The sequence below is a fragment of the Theropithecus gelada genome, chromosome 3, assembly GCF_003255815.1.
Source record: "Theropithecus gelada isolate Dixy chromosome 3, Tgel_1.0, whole genome shotgun sequence".
Classification (NCBI taxonomy): Eukaryota; Metazoa; Chordata; class Mammalia; order Primates; family Cercopithecidae; genus Theropithecus; species Theropithecus gelada.
This window is the reverse complement of record NC_037670.1, coordinates 69,480,971-69,501,470: the sequence shown is the minus strand read 5'-3', so window position 1 is coordinate 69,501,470 and position 20,500 is coordinate 69,480,971. Positions and strand designations below refer to the sequence as shown.

The 20,500-nt window shown below is 43.5% G+C and overlaps 1 protein-coding gene across 3 annotated transcripts in view; it reads left to right on the top strand.

Moving 5' to 3' along the window:
* The window catches only part of HECW1 (HECT, C2 and WW domain containing E3 ubiquitin protein ligase 1), a 454,397-nt gene that overhangs the window by 319,259 nt on the left and 114,638 nt on the right, over positions 1–20,500 (top strand). For all 3 annotated transcript variants that reach the window (XM_025379207.1, XM_025379206.1, XM_025379205.1), the window contains 3 exons: positions 10,030–10,172; positions 14,514–14,614; positions 16,220–17,572. In XM_025379207.1, coding sequence (XP_025234992.1) covers positions 10,030–10,172; positions 14,514–14,614; positions 16,220–17,572 — 1,597 coding nt within the window. The remainder of the gene's footprint in view (positions 1–10,029; positions 10,173–14,513; positions 14,615–16,219; positions 17,573–20,500) is intronic.

Below are 20,500 nucleotides of genomic sequence, written 5' to 3'. Positions count from 1 at the left end.
CTGCACCCAGTGGAAGGGGATTATACAGGGTGTATACACAGGGAGCAGGAATCTTGAGGACCATCTCAGAATTCTCTCTACCACATTTATTATCCTTCAGTGCCAACCTGTGTAGGTGGCCACACCCCACACCAGATGAAGAGTCACTTGGCCTCCTCTTCAGAGAAGTCCATCACTATAATATAATCCTTAGATTTTCTGCCAGAACAATAACTGGTATGAGTTGGGCTTTGAGTGTGCCACCTAGCATGCATAAAGGAGTATATTTAAGCTGACCCACAACCTTGGATTGTATTCCATTTTTGCAGTATCATTATCCAGTTACCACAGGAAGTTGCCATTCATTCATTTCCTCATTTATCATTGTGCTCAGTTCGTCACGTGTGGTTTCTGTGTACAAAGCTTTTCTGTGTTTCAGAGATATAACTTTACTGGCAATTGTAAGAGAGAAGCTGAAGACAGGGACACCAGTTAAGAAGTTATTACAGGACAAGCAATGACAAGACCCACACCTAGACCAGTGGCAGTGGAAGTAAAGAGAAAAGAATGGACTCTGGAGTGAGGAAGAAAATTTAGACTCACTGACTGATTGGGCTCCTGAAGGTTGACCAAGGGTTGATCAAGGTTGACCAAGATATGCAGATGAGGAGCATCATGGATGATGACAGTTTACCAACAAAGCACGTGCAGAAGGCAAAGTTAGAATAATAGCTCTTTTCTTCCTTCCGTGTTCTGGGTACTTTAAAGTAGGCACAAGAAGATCAGTTAACATTGCTTATGATCACACAGCAGATTTTGTTCTTAGTTTCCAGTCTGTTCATCCAATCCTATGCTTTCTTTATAGGTGTTTAAGTGAATCATCTCCAGAAGTAAAAGATTGGAGATATACATATGGATATAAATATAGATATGGATACAGATATAGACAGAATACATATATGTGTAATATATGTATGTGTATATGTATATATATAAGTATGTACAGATATATAATATGCAAATATATAATATACACACTTTTATATATAATATACAATTATATACATATTACCTATTTAAACACACACACAGAGATCTTACTTCCCATTCTCCCAAGTTACAACTAAATATTGGCCTAATTTGCCATAGCAGTACCTATAAATAAAAATAATATTATTCTATTTTGTGGCTGAGGATTCTCATATGGAGAGAGATGGTGAAGGCTTGACAAAAATACAGCTTATTGGCCAGGCGCGGTAGCTCAAGCCTGTAATCCCAGCACTTTGGGAGGCCAAGACGGGCAGATCACAAGGTCAGGAGATCGAGACCGTCCTGGCTAACACAGTGAAACCCCGTCTCTACTAAAAAATACAAAACTAGCCGGGCGAGGTGGCAGGTGCCTGTAGTCCCAGCTACTCGGGAGGCTGAGGCAGGAGAATGGCATAAACCCAGGAGGCGGAGCTTGCAGTGAGCTGAGATCCGGCCACTGCACTCCAGCCTGGGCAACAGAGTGAGACTCCGTTTCAAAAAAAAAAAAGAAAAGAAAAGAAAAGAAAATCCAGGTTATTTGCTCTTATGCAAATATTTCAAGAAGAAATATAAACTTTCCATATATGTATATATGCAGATTCCCTGCAGTTAGGCTTACGTCTCAGCAGTATGGTCAGTATGGTCTCTGGCATTTCCTTCCTAGGATAGAGTCAAACCACACACTACTGGGAGGGGCAGATCTTCTCCCATGACCAGACTCCAAGGGCACCACTTCTTAATCTAAAACGCTGTTATGTTGCTCGCGAGATGGGGGAAGAATGCTCCTGATTCAATTCCTGCTCTACTAATGGAGTTGTCTATCATTGTCCTTGACTTTAGGCAGCACTATTTTTGAATGTCATTTTTAAACCTAATGACTAGTGCCACCTGAATTGAAAGTCACATACATCGCAAGGTTCTAAGGAAAAGTAGCTGTAGTTCACATGCTCCATTTGCTTCTTTCCTGTTCTTTCTCCTTCAGGGAGAACTTTTACACAGAAAGCACCAAGCTCAGTCCATTTAATTCCCATTAGTAATAAATAATGGTGTTGGCTGAATGGTACCAGGCAGCCTCTTGTGAATGAAACCTGTGTTTCATTTCCCCCGTTTATATCTGGCTGCAAGAGAGGAGAGACAAAGCTAGATGCCAGTCTAACCGATGTCATGACTTATATCACACAATTAAGACCACCCTACCTCCACATCGTGAGGTATCTAATCTCCACTTCTGATTGGTATTCCTGCCTGACTCTTGAATATCCTCTACCCCTTCAAACTTCACACAACCCAAATCAAATTAACTTTCCTTACCAGTTTTCCATCCTTAACCTTTCCTGAATTTCATAAATTTATGAGTGTGCATAAATGAATCATTCTACCTCTGTTCTCACAGACTGGAGTCATCTTTTCTCATACCTCTCCCTAAATGAAAATACTAAGTGAAAATACTTTCTAACTCACGTCTGAAATTTCTCACGAAGTTTTCTCCTTTTTGATTATAGCATCACCCTCACATCCATATTCTTAATCATCTTAGCTACATTGAGGCAATAATGGGTCCCCACTATTTACTCTGCCACAGCCAGTAAAACTCTTTCTACCCATGGCACAATCTTCCCTTTGTATTATCAACAATAAAAGCAGATCAAGTTAGGAAAAATTGCTAAGTTTATTGTCACACAAAAAGTACAGATTACAATCTGGGAGACTTCAAACCAAGTGGTAAGAAGCTCCACTAAGCAGTTACAACATAAAGCATAAAGGAGGAAGTATTTTGAATTTTTTCATGATTGGCTGTTATACATTATCATTTTTCTTTTCAAGCAAAACAGAGCTGTTTAAGACGATTTGTCTATAGCTGGCTAGTTTAATTTCACTGAATCTTGTGGAGAAGGATGTTAAAGCTTACATTTTGTGTTTGTAATTAGAAAGAACCTTTCAGGGAAATTAAGATGACAAGTTTGGGTTACATGGTAATGGGCAGTTGGCCTTGGGGTATATCTAGACTGTGGCCTCTATTTTTATTTTTCTTTATTATTATGATGATAATTATTACTATTATTGAGATGGAGTCTTGCTCTGTCCCCCAGGCTGGAGTGCAGTGGCCTGATCTTGGCTCACTGCAACCTCCGCCTCCTGGGTTCAAATGATTCTCCTCCCTCAGCCTCCTGAGTAGCTGGGATTACAGGCGCCCACCACCACGCCTGGCTGATTTTTGTATTTTTAGTAGAGACGGGGTTTTACCATGCTGGCCAGGCTAGTCTCAAACTCCTGACCTCAAGCATTCCTTCCACCTCGGCCTCCCAAAGTGCTGGGATTACAGGCATGAGCCACCGTGCCCAGCCCCATTTTTATTTTTCTTGAACAATGCCCAAGACCTACAATTCTCCAGATGATCAAGGTCGACACGAATGACTCATAGTTTCCTTGACCACCGCAATCTCTTTGACCTTCAATTCCATTCACCACGAGCCATCCATTCCTGCACTTATACCCTAGATCTTGTTAAAATATCACAAGCCCTCCAGCCCTGTACAGTCTTCTGTCCTTCCATACCCAGGCCCCCATTTCCATCATTCTGTTCCTTCATTGCTTTGGGACACACATTCAGCCCCTCTCTGCATTCCTAGCTATGTTACTCCTTCCACACGCTCTCAATCTTGGGAATCCAGGCTTGGGAATTTGTGACCTCTTCCTCTCCCACGTGCCATAACTCTCACTGACATTTAACCAGTCCACACTCTGCCACCCTTTTCTCCTTGCCTGCTAGTCTTTCCCCCACCCCAACTTTGCGCTTACCTTACCTGATCTGCCTCCTCCAGGCCTGACCCATCTATGGGCCACCCCTCAGCACTGCCGCAGTGACTTCTCTACACTGCAGATCTGAGTATATCATTTGTATGGTGCAGATCCTTCAGTTGCTCCCAGATGCCTTCAGGATAAGTCCAAGCTCTGGCCAGGAGGCTGTTCATGGTCTGGATTCTACTTATCTATTCAGTTTCATCCACAGCCAGATCCTCCAATATGACCCAGATGTAGTAAGCCACTTTCAGTTCCCCAAGGGACTCATGTACTCTGTGAACTTCAGCCCTTGCCCATGGCACCCCTCTACCTGGAATGTTCCTCCCACCCCTCTTCATCCCACTGATACTTGCTCTTTTGTTTGTTTGTTTGAGACGGAGTCGCACTCTGTCACCCAGGCTGGAGTGCAGTGGCACAATCTTGGCTCACTGCAACCTCCACCACCCGGGTTCAAGCAATTTTCCTCTAAAAGTAGCTGGGATTACAGGCGCCTCCCAAGTAGCTGGGATTACAGATGCCTGCCACCATGCCTGGCTACTTTTTGTAATTATTAGTAGAGACAGGGTTTCACCATCATAGCCAGGCTGGTCTTGAACTCTCAACCTCGTGATCCACCTGCCTTGGCCTTCCAAAGTGCTGGGATTACAGGCGTGAGCCACTGCACCTGGCCAATTGTTTATTTTTTAAGACTCAGTTAAAGCATTATTTTCTCTGGGAAATCATCTCTACCTGTCCACTGTGCTGGGCCTTTGGGAAGCCTTACTATAGTATCTTCTGCTTTGTCATTGTCTGCCTGCAGTGTAACACTCTGAAGTCTAGAGTTGGAGGCTTTGGCCCCAGCACTCCGGCACAGAAGGGTGGTAGCTGTGTCCCAGCACCCAGCTCAGAGCCAGTGCCCAACGAATGTTTATGAATGAATGGAAACAACTTTCCCCCCTTTATTTACCAACATTCTCCTAATCTCTGCCTAAATTGCTCATTATGCAACTGCTACCAGTTTACTTAATTGCCAATTAAATATTTCCTTTAGTTAGTTACCCAGTTTTAATTTCATTAAGTTCAATTTATAAAAGTTCTGTTTTAGAGGCGATCTACCTCAGATCTTTTCTGAAGCAAAATGGAATATAATAAGTTAAGCATCATACTTCTATAAATGGCCTATTGAGTAAACAACACAAAATAAATAATATCCTCCTATATTGCAGCACCAGCCCTAATATCTCTCTGGAAGATTGAATATGATAGGAGCACATCAGTGGTTTTCAACAAGGGTGATTTTGTTTCCCCAAAGGACATGAGGCAATGACTGGAGACATTTTTGGCTGTCATATCTAGGCGGGTGTCACTGGCATCTAATGCGTAGAGATCCACTTCCATCCACTGCCATTAATAAGAATGCCAACAAAAAACAAGCTATTAAACTCAGGCTTGAAGAATGCTTTACAGATCATTGGACTAAATATTGAGGCCACAGAGGATGATTTAGATTTGGTGTAAGAAATATTTTCCTAACTGTAACATTATTTGATATTAAAATAGATTATTACTGAGAGAACAGTAGTTCTCCACCCAGTTGCACAGTGGAGTCACCTGGGAACCTTTAAACACTACCAGTGTCCCGCTCTCTCAAGGGAGTCTAATATAGTCAAGAGTGGGACCCAGTAATGGGTACTATTGTGGAAGCTTCCAGATTATTCTGAGAACCAAGGCTAAGACCCACTGGTCAAAGAAAAAGTAAGAATCCCAACACCTGCACTTAAACAAAAGAAAGCTTTACTTTTAGCCAGAAGGGCCCTTGACCCTGTAGGAATACTATATGCATCATGCTTGCTCATAGTGGCCCCAGCGGTGGGCCTTGCACAGCTGTCTTCCTGGTGTTGCTGCTCAGTTGAAAAGATCTGACAGTTGAGTCCTAAAGTGAAGCCAAGAAAGAGAACTCAGACTCTGATGAAGAAATGACCTAAGGAACTTTCTTTTCTGACCGGAGTGTCAATAGTCTTTTGTTTAGGACAGTTTAACGGCTTGTGAGGAGGTGAGGAGCCATTTATTCACTGGTTGGCCCAAGCATGTGTCACAGTTGCTCTGAAAAGCTCAGATCACAAGGTAAAGGACAAAGATGGAAAATAGCCAGACATCAGACCCCCAAGGATGCCCAGGATTGGCTTTGTCATTTCCACTCTGGCTTTCTTTCACCAGTGAGGTAAGATGCCAGGAGATAAAATTCCCAAACCAGCAGAGGGCTCAGGGCAACAATATATACTTTAAAAAAAAAAAAAAAAAAAAAACCTTTTGCAGATATAGTTCACAAATTTGTCTTTTAACCAAGAAGTGGCCGTTTCTCTGGAAACAAAGAGTGGGCATTAGTAATAGGATAATCATAGCTTTTGTCTGCATGCTAAGCATTTGAAATAAGCCTATAGATTACTACAGACAGCGGTATAGGATTACTGGTCATTAAGAGCCAGCTGAAATGAGTTAGTAAACTTAAGAAAGTTCAATAACCAGAGAGTCAAAAGGAGAAGGTGATAGTACATCATGGGGCAGGTGGGGTCTGGAAAGAATAGGAATGGAGAGGGAAGAAACTTGGTCTAACATGGTGTGGGCCTTCTTTTCCCATTCTACAGGTGAAAATGCTGAGGTTTGGAGTGATTGTGAATGACAGAGTCCAAAACTTGGATGTGCAGAGCTGGGAATAAAACCGAGTTTACCTCACTCCAAAGTTTCTCCTTCGGAGCCTTGAAGTAAAGGCCAAGTCAGGGTAGCCAGGTGAAATCCATGATACTGGCTTGAGGCCCATGGGTGCAAGTAGCTTGTCCACAAACAGACAGACTTTTACATTTTCAGGACTACTCACTAGTTCTTAACAGAACCTGACCTAGCTGGGGGTCTACATGGACTCCAGTAACCACGGCATGGAGACAAGGGCCTCGTGGGGAGAGAGGTCGGTGTCTGGGATGAAGGGGTGGGTGTGTGAAGAGAGTTTAAGAAGAAAGTTGTGGAGGGAGGAGAGAACCCAGAAGCTCCCGCTAAGTTTAATAATACATTTTGATAAGTTAACTTCAGTGTCCCATGTAGGCTACTGTGGGTAGAAATAGTCTCATTTTAATAAAGGTGATTATGTTTTTCCTTGTGAAAATAATAGGTGCTCATTATAGAAAGTGTGGAAAATACAGAAAAAGGAAATGGGGGAAAATATATTCTTACTTGGTAAAACAACTGTTATAAAATCTGTTGTAATTTTTTCCAGTCTTCTTTTATTCATACAATTCATATTATTGTGATCATGAATTGTATTTGTCCTGATTTTGTTACTTAACACTGTAAAACAAGCATTTTCCATCTCATTAGCATTTAGTGTTACATGTAATTATACATATTTATATATAAATTGTTATAATTTAGAAAAGTATAAACTATTATTTGTGCATGTCACAATGTACCTAACCTATTGTTGGGCATTTAGATTAGAAGATATATTATAATACACTCCAGAATGGAATAACTGGACCAAAGATATAGAAGTTTTAAGGACCTGAGACAATCAGCAGGGCTGGATTCTCACTTAGGAAGGCCTTTTTAGAGTAGTACCTATTCCTGGGTTTGATCCTCAAACTTGACATGCCCATAATTCAGTTTTCTTAGTACTGGGAATGATTAGTTCTTAGGAGTTATATAGGAGTTAACTAAAACTAATTTATAATGGCAATCAGATGTACCACATGGTTACTGTAGAACTCATTAGCACTGTTTGTCAAATAGTTCTTCGGTCCATCTCCCAGGTACTCTATAGGATTATACTTCCTGCTCCCTGAGGGTGGCTGGGGCCTGTGTCTAGTTCTGAGGAGCTGTGTTTGGAAGTGAATACTTATTTGCAGGGGGAGCTCTTTTTGCCTCTGTCATTGTAACTGACAATGCTTGAGAGGGTGGCTGCCCCATCAGCCCACAGTGAGAATGTGAGCAAGAAATACAACTTGAAGCCCCTGAGACCTGGAAGTTGGCTGTTAGTGCAGCATGCCCCAGCTCATCCTGACTGCCACAAAGAAGATACTCACATTAGCATGCCCAACATATTTAATCTCTGTAAATAGAAATCAACTAACGTTAAAAGATTGCTAGGCTGGGCGTGGTGGCTCACACCTATAATCCCAGCACTTTGGGAGGCCGAGGCAGGCGGATCATGAGGTCAGGAGATCGAGACCATCCTGGCTAACACGGTGAAACCCCATCTCTACTAAAAATACAAAAAATTAGCCGGGCGTGGTGGCGGGTGCCTGTAGCACTCGAGAGGCTGAGGCAGGAGAATGGCATGAACCCAGGAGGTGGAGCTTGCAGTGAGCCGAGATCGTGCCACTGCACTCCAGCCTGGGTGAGAGAGGTAGACTTTGTCTCAAAAAAAAAAAAAAAAAGAAAAAAGATTGCTGTTAAGAGTCATCAGAATAAAAGAAAATATGTATTTATTTCAGGTGTTTCACAGCCTTCGATCAAGGCGACTGTAACATTCAATGTTAATTAAGACTTCTCCTCCCAAGTAGTTTGGGCTGGCCAATGCCAACCTTTACCTTCTGGTGTCTCCTTTTTACACTTGTAATTTTCACGCACGTCCATGTGAAGAGACCACCAAACAGGCTTTGTGTGAGCAATAAAGCTTTTTAATTACCTGGGTGCAGGTGGACTGAGTCTGAAAAGAGAGTCAGGGAAGGGAGATGGGGTGGGGCCGTTTTATAGGATTTGGGTAGGTAGTGAAAAATTATAGTCAAAGGGGGTTGTTCTCTGGCGGGCAGGGGTGGGGGTCACAAGGTGCTCAATGGGGGAGCTTCTGAGCCAGGAGAAGGAATTTCACAAGGTAACATCATCAGTTAAGGCAGGAACAGGCCATTTTCACTTCTTTTGTGATTTTTCAGTTACTTCAGGCCATCTGGATGTATATGTGCAGGTCACGGGGGATATGATGGCTTAGCTTGGGCTCAGAGGCCTGACATTAATATTGACCAAGCCAACTTCTGATGGTCACAGTCTTCCTTTAATTGTTACTGTTTTATTTTAAAAGTCACACCATACACTATTTAACAAATGAATACTCTTTAAAATTTTTGTGTATATTGTTTTGAGATGGAGTCTCACTCTGTCACCCAGGCTGGAGTCCAGTAGTGCAATCTCAGCTCACTGCAACCTCCACGTCCCAGGTTCAAGCAATTCACCTGCCTCAGTCTCCCAAAGTAGGTGGGATTATAGGTGCCCACCACCACACCCAGTTAACAAATGAATACTTTAGAATCAAATTAAGTGAAACGTAAAAGACCTGCTTTCTCCCTCCCCTACCAGCCCACTTCCTGGAGTTCAGTTTGGAGCGTCTCCCTCTAGACGTTTTCTCTGCAGTTCAAAGTACAAATGGAATCCTACTCTTCGTATTCTTCTGCACTTTGCTTTATCACTTCATTTCTCGGTGTCTTTTCATGTTGGTGCATGTTGATTCACCCCTTTCTTTTTAACGATGGAAGAGTTCTCAGTTTCAAAGATTTATCAGCCTTCACTTAACCAGTTTCCTCTTTGTAAACAGTTTTGTGTTTTTCCCCAGTCTTCTGCTATTGTTAGTAATGCTCCAATAAACATCCCTGTTAAATGTATCTTTTGCACACTTGCGCAAGTTAATCCAGAAGGAAATCCCTAAAAATATAATTCTAGGTTGAAGGGATTTGCAGTTTAAATGCCAGTAAATATTGCCAGTTCCCTTCCCAAAGGTCAAATCAATTTGCATTCCCACCAAAACAGTGTGAGAATTCTTGTCTCTTCCCCCTCTCAAGGATACAGGGTATTACCAAACTTCTAGAAATCTCTTCTATCATAATCATGAAAAGCTATATTGCATTGTTGATTTAAAGTACATTTTCTTAATTACAGGTGAGTTTGTGCTTGTTCTTTCTTTAAGTATGATAATACCTTCAATCAAGTATGGTGAGGCTTTGGTGGCATTCTTTCTCTTTAAAGTGTGCTGATTTTACTGTTTGAATCTCAAAGAATAAGCCTGTTTTTAAGCCCTGAGGAAGCATCTTGTCGCTGCCCCTCATTTACTGAATAAACAGGGTTCACAGCATTTCTAAGACCCTTTATATATATGTATATTATAGCTGGGGTGTTTTACAGTGACAGCATCAAGGCAGATGGAATTGGCCAGCCCTCCAACCTCTCAGTTAATTGATGTGACATATTCTTTCATTGCAGCAATTCAGTTTTGTGTCCTTGCCCACTGACGTGCTGGAAATTGAGGTGAAGGACAAGTTTGCCAAGAGCCGTCCCATCATCAAGCGTTTCTTGGGAAAGCTGTCGATGCCCGTTCAAAGACTCCTGGAGAGACACGCCATAGGGTAAACCTGTGACTGAGATCTTACAATCACTAGGTTCCCACCAACAGGCCATGCCCAAAGGTGGCCTGTAGGCTGCAATAGTATAGTCTCACAGAGAGTCAAAATGTTATCACTATACTTCCTTGGCTTTTCCTACTAATTATGTTGCTTGAGCCAACATAAGTGTTTGTTCGATTAAACAAACCCTTCCCTTTCCACTTGATGGTGTAACACTGGTTACTTACCCAAGAGAGTAAAGAATCCTATTAAAACTATTAAACAGTATTAAAAGAAGCCCTCAGTGGGACATTTTTCTGTACAGGTAGAAACTCAAGTTTGTTTTACTATGAAGAATATTATTTCATTCATATATCAGTCTGGTATGTAAGATTTAATCATATGTGACATTTCCATAATAAGATGAAATACTGGGTAACTACGGTAGAGTGTCTTACTTAGAGGACACTAGTATCTGCACATGCTAGATAACATGGATGAGAATTTGAAAGCATGATTCTTACGGAATGACAGCAGTTAAGATGCTCACAGAATTCAATTGCATATGAGAATGGGTTTCGGTTTTGTCTCTTACACATTCATGTCCACTCATGGTTCTCATTAAAGTGGACTATGACCAGATAACAGCCCTATATATAATCTGTATTTCTTTAGGTAACAGGGACTACATTTGAAAACACGAAATAAAGCTTTCTATTGATAAATATATACTTATATACAATGTAACTCTTACAAAGATAGCAAAAGAATGAGAAAAATATGCAGAATTTCCAAGTATCTTAATTTAAAGTTCTTTGGACTATCAGAAGGACTTTGGAATCACTGATAATTATCACAAAGACATTTATTAATAATTGGAACTTTATGGTGTGCAGGCAGCGGAGTGCACAGAGGCCTGCCACGAACTCTCCAGCCAAAGGGAGCTGAGTTTATGGAGCTGCAGTCACGTATCACATGTCATTCATGGTTGTGAGGATTAAACAAGCAAAAAGTGTACATAAAGAACTTAGCATGGTCACTGGCACATAGTAGGAACACAAAAGAAAATGGTATTCCTTGTGATCTTTTTTATTTCATTTAGTCCTCATAATGCTTCTGTGACAGCATTATCACCATTCCTCCACGAGGAAACAAGGCTTCAAAAGGATCAATAATTATGTAAACCCAAGGCTTGTGGGTAGCAGAGATCCAGCCGGAGGTCCGACTCTTACCTGTGTCTCTCCAAAGCCCGAGGGCCATCCCTGCACTACAGGCTTCTCTCCGGGTTCCTGGGACTGATTCTCTGGTTTATTGTGGGCCACGCTTTTCATTTCTCTCCTTCTCTGCCCTACTGGCTGCTCTCACAGCTGTTAGCACCTCTGCCAGGGGGTGGGCTGGAGAACAAAAACAGGGGCTGTGTGGAATTCTTTCTACCCCAGCACCTAGTGCACCGCCGGCCAGCATGCATTTGATATCAATTTGTACCTTTGGAACAGAACTTCTCTCTCCAGCTCGCTGCAGCCGCAGAGCCCCTCTGCCCTCCCGTGCTGAGTTCTCTCCTAAGTCCAAGCTGCCGGCTCCTATCTTCTTGGCACTGTCCCGCTCTCCCAGCCTCCCACTGTGGAAAGGCACATCCCCAGCTGAAAGCAAGTTTCTGAGGTGGAAAAAGGTGTCCCCGACCAGAAGAAGGTTAGCTATGATTTTCCCAGTGTTCTTGCCACCCAGGGAAATGGAGAGCACAGATCGAGCGTGATTGAGATTACACCTCTCCAAGAGGCGGCAACAGCAAGCCATGGAGGTGTTTCTCCTCCCACCCTCTTTGATGAGATGACAGACCGCCCCCTGGTGGCGGGGCAGAGCAGCTCCTCCTCCAAAGCCTTATGCTTTCACAGCCCCTGGGGGCCACTTCTGTAGTGCTGCCCCTTCCGGAGGTGTCCCACCGTGGGTAGGAGCAGAGTGTTGGGGTGATGGCCATGGAAGCAGTGGCCATGCAGCCTGAGCCATGGCAGAACCCCAGAGTGCACCAATAACAAAAGTGCACTTTGCACCGCAGCTTCCCTCTGCCCTCAGCACATGCACTCCCTATAAAGCCCCCTGCATCGATGGCTTCTGAAACATTTGGCTCCACCTGTACCAGCTCCCTCCCTGCCCTGAGATATTTGCACCTTTCCCCCCTGGGCACACACGCACTCTGATTTCCAATCCTACCTCGATTCCTTGGCCTGTAAAATCCCAGGCTTCAGTTGGCTCTCTGCCTCTAACTCTAACCATCTCACCTTCACATTGAAGTGTCACTGTCTGCCTTGAACCATTATTTAGTGGTCCTACCTTATGCCCCCAGCTGGACATAAGCTATTTAAAGGCAGGGGCGATGTATGAAATGCTTTGTATCAACTGCAGCACTTTTCACGTGGCAGGGGCTCAAAAAATGTTTGTCAAGTGAGAGAAAAGCAAAAAAAAGAAAAGCCCAGAAAGTAAATGCAAAGCATAATAAATGTAATTTTTGTGCCACTGTCTGATTGTCTTTAGGCCTCCCCTGATTTCAATTAAGTTTTGGGTTCAGGATGTCTTTGTTATGGTCGTAATAGATGTACTTCATAATATTGACCAAAGGCTCTTTCTAAATAGACAAAATACTGACGTTCCTCCTATTTTTTCCTACATATAATGCTTTACTTAATGGACTTCTGAGGAACTCCAAACACTAAATCATGGCCTATCAAAGAACAATTTTAAGTCAGGGGCTTGTTCTTTATCTCATAATGCCAGTGTTTTCTAGAAAGAAACATTAAAACACTATTAGCCAGTGATTTATCTTTTTATTTTCGTGTCACAAACTAATAAATGGAATAAATACAGAGTCATCTGAATAACAACTGGTTTGGGGCTATGTGTGTGTTACTACTGTGTACGCTGGGTTTGTTAACTCCTGAATATCCTAAGGTGGTCACTCTTCCTATTTAGGCCAAGTTAAGGGGCAATTTACTCTGCTGAAGCTGTATTGTTAATGAAAATATAATAGCAAAGTTTCAGGTTGATTGCCTCTAGAAAGTTTTCTTTTTATAATTAAGAAATTGCTTTGAGGGGCTGGAGGGGATGGCACGAAAGTCCAGGGTAGAGACTCGGGGTCCCTACATGTGGAGCCCTGCAGTTGGTGTTAAGTGGAAGTCTCAAGTCAGAGAACCCAACCCACAAGTCTTGCTCTGCTTCATCCTGGAGCAGGTGCCATTCTGTAGCGCCCACAGACTCTCCAGTAACCATGACAGCATCCTTTCTTAGACATTACATATATACCACAAGATATGTATCTGCTGGCACTGTCCATCGTTGAAGACATATTTGGAAAATGGCAATCTGCACAGGAAAAGCAGACCAAGGACATCCGTGTCTTTTTTTATTCTCTCTCTCTCTCTCTCTTTTAGAACACAGGTTGGCAAACTTTTTTGTACAGGGCCAGGTAGTAAATATTTTAGGCTTTGCAAGGCCCACAGTCCCTGTCTAAATTACTCAGCTCTGCCATTATAGCGTGAAAGTTGCCACAGACAATATGTAAGCTAACAAGTATGACCGTGCTCCAATTAAACTTTATTTATGGACACTGAAATTTGAATTTCATATAATTTTCACATGCTACAAAATGTTACTCTTCTTTTGTTTCTTTTTCCAATCATTTAAAATATAAAATGTCACAACTGCACAAAAACAGGTAGTGGGCCACATTTAGCCCTTGGGCTATAGTTTGCCTACCCCTGCTTTAGGATACAGATGGTTAGTTCAACTTAATCATTTTTTACTTTACAATGAATTCAGCAGAAACCATACATCGAATTTTGATTTTTGATCTTTTCCTGGGCTAGTGACACACAGCATGATACTTTTGTGAAGCTGGCAGCAGCAGCAAGCCATAGCTCCCAGTCAGCCACGTGATCACAGGGTAAACAAGTGATACCGTGCTCTACAGTAGACGGTATTCAATAAATTACATGAGATATCCAGTACTTTATTATAAAATAGTTTCGTTTTTGTGTTACGTGATTTTTGCATACTTGTAGGTTAATGTAAGTGTTCCGAGCACTTTTAAGGTAAGCTAGGCTAAGCTATGATGTTTGGTAGGCTGAATGTATTAAATGCATTTTTAACTTGCCAGTATTGTCAACTTTTGATGGGTTTATCAGGTCGTAATCCATGGTAGGTCGAGGGGCATCTGTATTCGATAAGGACTTCCTTGCAGTTTTGTATTGCTGTTGAGCACATCAGGACTTCCCTGGGCTTGCCTGCCTCACCCACTGGTGTAGAAAGCACACTGCATGGTCATTAGGAGGAGAGGTATTGACCAGAACTGTGATGGTGCTTATTTCCTTCTAGGGATAGGGTGGTCAGCTACACACTTGGCCGCAGGCTTCCAACAGATCATGTGAGTGGACAGCTGCAATTCCGATTTGAGATCACTTCCTCCATCCACCCAGGTATTTTCAGCATGAACTTCATGTCTTGTCCTAGGCTAGTGTATAAGTGTGGTTCCTTTCTCTAAAATACAATAACCATGGTTCTCTCCAGACATATCCTAGGTTTTGTGGTTCTCTATCTTCTCCATTTGAGGCCCAGAAGCCAGTTGATCTATTCTGGAAGCCAGGTTGCTGTCCCCCTGATGGAGAAGCTTCTCTTCATTCTAGTGACCCAAAGGTAGAGGTTAGACAGTGGACTGAAGATTAACAATGAGGCCAACATGGATAGGGAGCTCTGTCTTATTTATCATCCTACTCCCAGCACCCACATAGGTGTTTAATCATCACATACATGAATGAATGAATGAATGAATGAATGAACGTGAAACATCTTTCTACCTAGTAACTAGATATAGACTAGCCAGTTGCTGAAGTATGTCATGTTGAAGAACTATAATTGTACAGTGAATTTTTATAATATCACAGAAAAACATGAAAAGTATAAATAGGACAGAAAACTCCAGAATCATCCAATATTCCATTTAATGCTAAACAGATTTCAAAATATGAATGATAATATGCCCATAATTCTACTTTTGCTCTTCTTCTGTAGCCCCCATACATCTCAATATAGATCACACTGAGAACTGTTAGGACCTCCTGGACCATTTACAAGTTGCTGTTAAGTCTAATGAAGCTCTTGAGGACTTAAAGCCTGGAGTTTATCACTACCCACTTGTTAAACTCCAGGTGTACTTTCCTATGCCACTATGCAACTTAGATTGTAAGAAAACACCTTGACTGTTTCGTCTTTTCAAATTCAGTCTATTTCTATATTCTGAGAATACAACTGACTCTTCCTTTGGTGTAGCCATAAGGACAGCTTTACAGCTCACCAGAGGGACTGATTTTCTTTAGTGAATTGCACTAGTGCATTTGAAATGGGGAATTTCACATCTGGCAGGAATCCAGTAGAAGAGCTGCAGGAAGGTAGAGTTAAACACTGGCTACTACCCCTTGAATGGCTGCTTAGGGTGAAGACCTTGTTTTTTTTTTTTTTTTAAATTGGAATAAACTCTGAATGTTGGGAACCTTCTAGCCTGAGATATTGAATGACTGTGATTGTTCCCATTCTTCATCCAGCCTTTTTCTTCTCTCTGGTTGCGTGAGAATACCACTTACCCCTTATGCCACCCTGCAGGACCTAAGCATAGGAAACATTCTGAGCAAATGCGATTAACTAAATATAATAATCAAGGAGCTATAAATAACACCACTACTACCCTCATCCCTGGAAGTCATTCCATGTGGCAAACACTGTTGAGCACCTACTATGTGCCCAGAACTGGGCTAGTGCTAAGTTTCGGGCATTTTAACCAAAAGATGAATTCCCTTGAAACAGATTTCAGAAATATATCCATGACTGCAAGTTGTTGTTAACATAGCAAGAGCTCAATCTTACAGAATTTTTCGCTAGAGCTCTGGCCAGTGAGAAACCCTCATCAATCGACATTCAATATCCTAATGTAGAAATCCCTTAGTGATGGCTTACATGTCCCACAGGGTATCCTAACACCACAATGCTCTCTTCTGGGAGAAATGACATATTTTTCTTCCTACCAGCAGATGATGAGGAGATTTCCCTGAGTACGGAGCCTGAGTCAGCCCCCATTCAGGACAGCCCCATGAACAACCTGATGGAAAGCGGCAGTGGGGAACCTCGATCTGAGGCACCGGAGTCCTCTGAGGGCTGGAAGCCAGCGCAGCTGGGTGAGGGCAGTGTCCTGGATGGTCCACGGAACCAAAGCATGGAGCTTTCCAGACCAGCTGAGGAAGCAGCAGTCATCACGGAGGCAGGAGACCAGGGCATGGTCTCTGTGGGACCTGAAGGGGCTGGGGACCTCCTGGCCCAGGTGCAAAAGGACATCCAGCCTGCCCCGAGTGCAGAAGAGCTGGCCGAGCAGCTGGACCTGGGTGAGGAGGCGTCAGCACTGCTGCTGGAAGACGGTGAAGCACCAGCCAGCACCGAGGAGGAGCCCTTAGAGGAGGAAGCAAGGACACAGAGCCGGGCTGGAAGGGAAGAAGAGAAGGAGCAGGAGGAGGAGGAGGGAGATGTGTCTACCCTGGAGCAGGGAGAGGGCAGGCTGCAGCTGCGGGCCTCGGTGAAGAGAAAAAGCAGGCCCTGCTCCTTGCCTGTGTCTGAGCTGGAGACAGTGATCGCGTCAGCCTGCGGGGACCCCGAGACCCCGCGGACACACTACATCCGCATCCACACCCTGCTGCACAGCATGCCCTCGGCCCAGGGCGGCAGCGCGGCAGAGGAGGAGGACGGCGTGGAGGAGGAGTCCACCCTCAAGGACTCCTCGGAGAAGGATGGGCTCAGCGAGGTGGACACGGTGGCCGCTGACCCGTCTGCCCTGGAAGAGGACAGAGAAGAGCCCGAGGGGGCTACTCCAGGCATGGCGCACCCTGGCCACTCCGGGGGCCACTTCTCCAGCCTGGCCAATGGCGCGGCCCAGGATGGCGACACGCACCCCAGCACCGGCAGCGAGAGCGACTCCAGCCCCAGGCAAGGCGGAGACCACAGTTGCGAGGGCTGTGATGCGTCCTGCTGCAGCCCCTCGTGCTACAGCTCCTCGTGCTACAGCACGTCCTGCTACAGCAGCTCGTGCTACAGCGCCTCCTGCTACAGCCCCTCCTGCTACAACGGCAACAGGTTCGCCAGCCACACGCGCTTCTCCTCCGTAGACAGCGCCAAGATCTCCGAGAGCACGGTCTTCTCCTCGCAAGATGACGAGGAGGAGGAGAACAGCGCGTTCGAGTCTGTGCCCGACTCCATGCAGAGCCCTGAGCTGGACCCGGAGTCCACGAACGGCGCTGGGCCGTGGCAAGACGAGCTGGCCGCCCCTAGCGGGCACGTGGAAAGAACCCCGGAAGGTCTGGAATCCCCCGTGGCAGGTCCAAGCAATCGGAGAGAAGGTTAGACCTCAAACCTGATCAGAGTGAGAATAGGACCGTCAGGGGGACAAAGGTGTCACCAACAGTTTAAAAACAAGAGGGGCGAGGGATCGGTGTCAAACGGGGTTGCTGGGGCAATGTATGCCTGTCTTGTACATATATGTGTGCATGTGTATCTGTGTTTGAGTATAGATGACTGTGAGTAGCTGACACCCCACCATGTCTCAGATACACACCAGGAATTATGACTGGTTGGATGTGAGCGTGCACTTGTATGTGTGCTTCTATGTTTGTTTTAACTAATCACCAGAAGTGGTTAGTGTACATGTTATCCTAGTCTTGACAGCAGCCAGAGCCCCAAGACTAGTATCAAATGATATATGTGGGAAATAATCTATCTACATTAAATGGATAATGTGTAAATATCTGCTGACTTTCAAAGCACATGGAAGATTAGCAATAGATGTTAATATTAGTTGAAGAACAGATTTTACCTCTGTTTTAGAATTCAACTAGCCCATGTACGTACATGTAGATATGTCTAGCCTACATATATTTGTCATTATTTATGTCCACTCAATTCTTGTTATTACTGTTGGTTTTGTTTTGTTGTTGTTGTTGTTGTTGGCGGCTAATGGAAGGGAAAATAACATGATTGTGTATAAATCACTTTGTTTCCAATAAGAATCGAATCCAAAAGCTGCCACCATTAGTTTTAAAACATACTCTGTGTTTTAACCAAAGATGTTCTTTCTTAGTCATGCCTGTGGAATTATATGTGAAATTAATTTGCATTTCCTTATCCAGGAGTGGGAATTGTCTTCCAGTAAAGTGACAGTGGTATGACTGGGAAAAAAAAAATTGAGAAGTCACCTAATAATATGAAATAATTCAGTTGTTTTAAAAGAGAAAAACATAGCATCTGCTATTTTGCTGTTCTGCTGTTGAAATTAGCCTCCAACAAAAGGTGGGGATATTTTCTCTAGATTGTAAGCTCATCAAGGGCCAGAGTTGTGTTTCTTTATGTTTGAATTCTTAGCACCTAAACAATTGTAGGCTGAGGTGCCTACAAACTTTTTTGAACAGGAGCTAAAGTGAGCATTAAAAAAATAATTTTAAGTATTCAATAATGCCCGCTTCTACATTTCAGAAAAAGAGTGAGAGAAGGTGGCACATGCGAAAATGAGAAACGCAAGGAAATTGGTAGAGAAAAAGAAACACAGGCAGAAAGGTCAAACAGACAGCATGGAAAGGCACCCACAAGGAGCGGGATGGAAAATCCCTCTTGTGAGGAGAAGGGAATGGGAAATGCCTTTCTGTCACAAGGATGTTTTGAGGACTTCCTTTATTCTAGGCCAGATGTAATGCACTGGGCACAGGAAAATGGATTGGCATCAGGTGATGTATGGACATTACTCGATAATTACAGCATAATTTAAAAAAATACAACAAAAGGAGATTGGGGGATTCCCACATAAAAGGTACACGTAGGAGCTGGCAGGGATGTTGAGTTACAGAGGTCTGCAAACTTTTTCTATGAAGAGCCAGATAGTAAATATTTTAGACTTTGTGGGTCAAGAGGTAAAAAATTAAGTAACTGTTTTCACTAAAAAGCTTTTAGTACTGAAAAGTGTACTGACACTTTTCTTGGCTCAGAACCATACAACCCTGTTTTAGTGCACAATCTGTTGGCCCCCATGTTGGGAGATAATCTACACATGGTCAATTGAAACTTGGCCCAGTGTAAATTTATATAAAAGCATGTTTTACAAACAAAAAAGTCACATCCTTGCCCTTGAGAGGTGGAACAGTCTAGCAGATGGAAGCGCAGAAAGTGTTTCAGGGCCACAGTGGACATCTCTGCATTGGCATTGGCAGTGTCTAAAGAAATGTCTAAGTTCCTGAACTCTGTAGCGTGTAAACGCAGAAAAGGTTAAGAAGCACCTACATGTTTCATTATGGCGATCACAAGGGGAAATACAGAGATTCCCAAGGGGTCCCTTGAACTCCTGAAGGCCATGCACATGCTGGCATGTGACTTCTTTCCAGCCAGCCTTCCCCCCTTCAGCAGTGAGTCCCCGAGCTAACAGTGTCTGCATTGTGGGACTGTCCCTCACTTGCCACCAGGCTTCACAACAGCAGGTGCTTCAAGAAAGCAGGGCTTTGACATGACCTGCCTCATATGTGATTGTGTGGGTGACCTCTGCTTCCATAAAAATCCCTATTGCTCTTTCGCCTTGACTTCCAAGATTGCAAATCCCTTTACTGTAGAAACTGCATTAGATGGCTGGGTGTGTTGGCTCATGCCTGTAATCCCAGCACTTTGGGAGGCCGAGGTGAGTGGATCGCCTGAGGTCAGGAGTTCAAGACCAGCCTGGCCAACAGGGTGAAACCCCATCTCTATTAAAAAAATACGAAAAATTAGTTGGGCATGGTGGCGGGCACCTGTAATCTCAGCTACTTGGGAGGCTGAGGCAGGAAAATCACTGGAACCCAGGAGGCAGAGGTTGCAGTGAGCCGAGATTGCACCATTGCACTCCAGACTGGGCAACAAAAGCAGAATTGTCAAAAAAAAAAAAAAAAAGAGAGAGAGAGAGAGAAACTGCATTAGATTAACTCATGTGGATTTGTTGTCCACGTGCCCACATAGATGAGGTGGCAACAATTTATAGAGGAACACTCTTCTAAGTCTGAACTGACAACTATACGGGCTAGTATTCTTTTCATACTTTTTGCTTCATTTCCCTCTATGAATAGCTCCTTTTTATAAGTTCAATTTAAAATAGTTCTTAAAAGACCTTCTGCAGATGAATGGAAAGAGTAATATAATATCATGGTTGTGAACTCAGGCCCTGGAGTCAGGTCTCTTGGATTTATATACAGTCCTCCCACTTCCTCACCAAGTTACCTAGCTGCTCTGTGCCTCAGTTTCCTCATGTGCAAAATGGG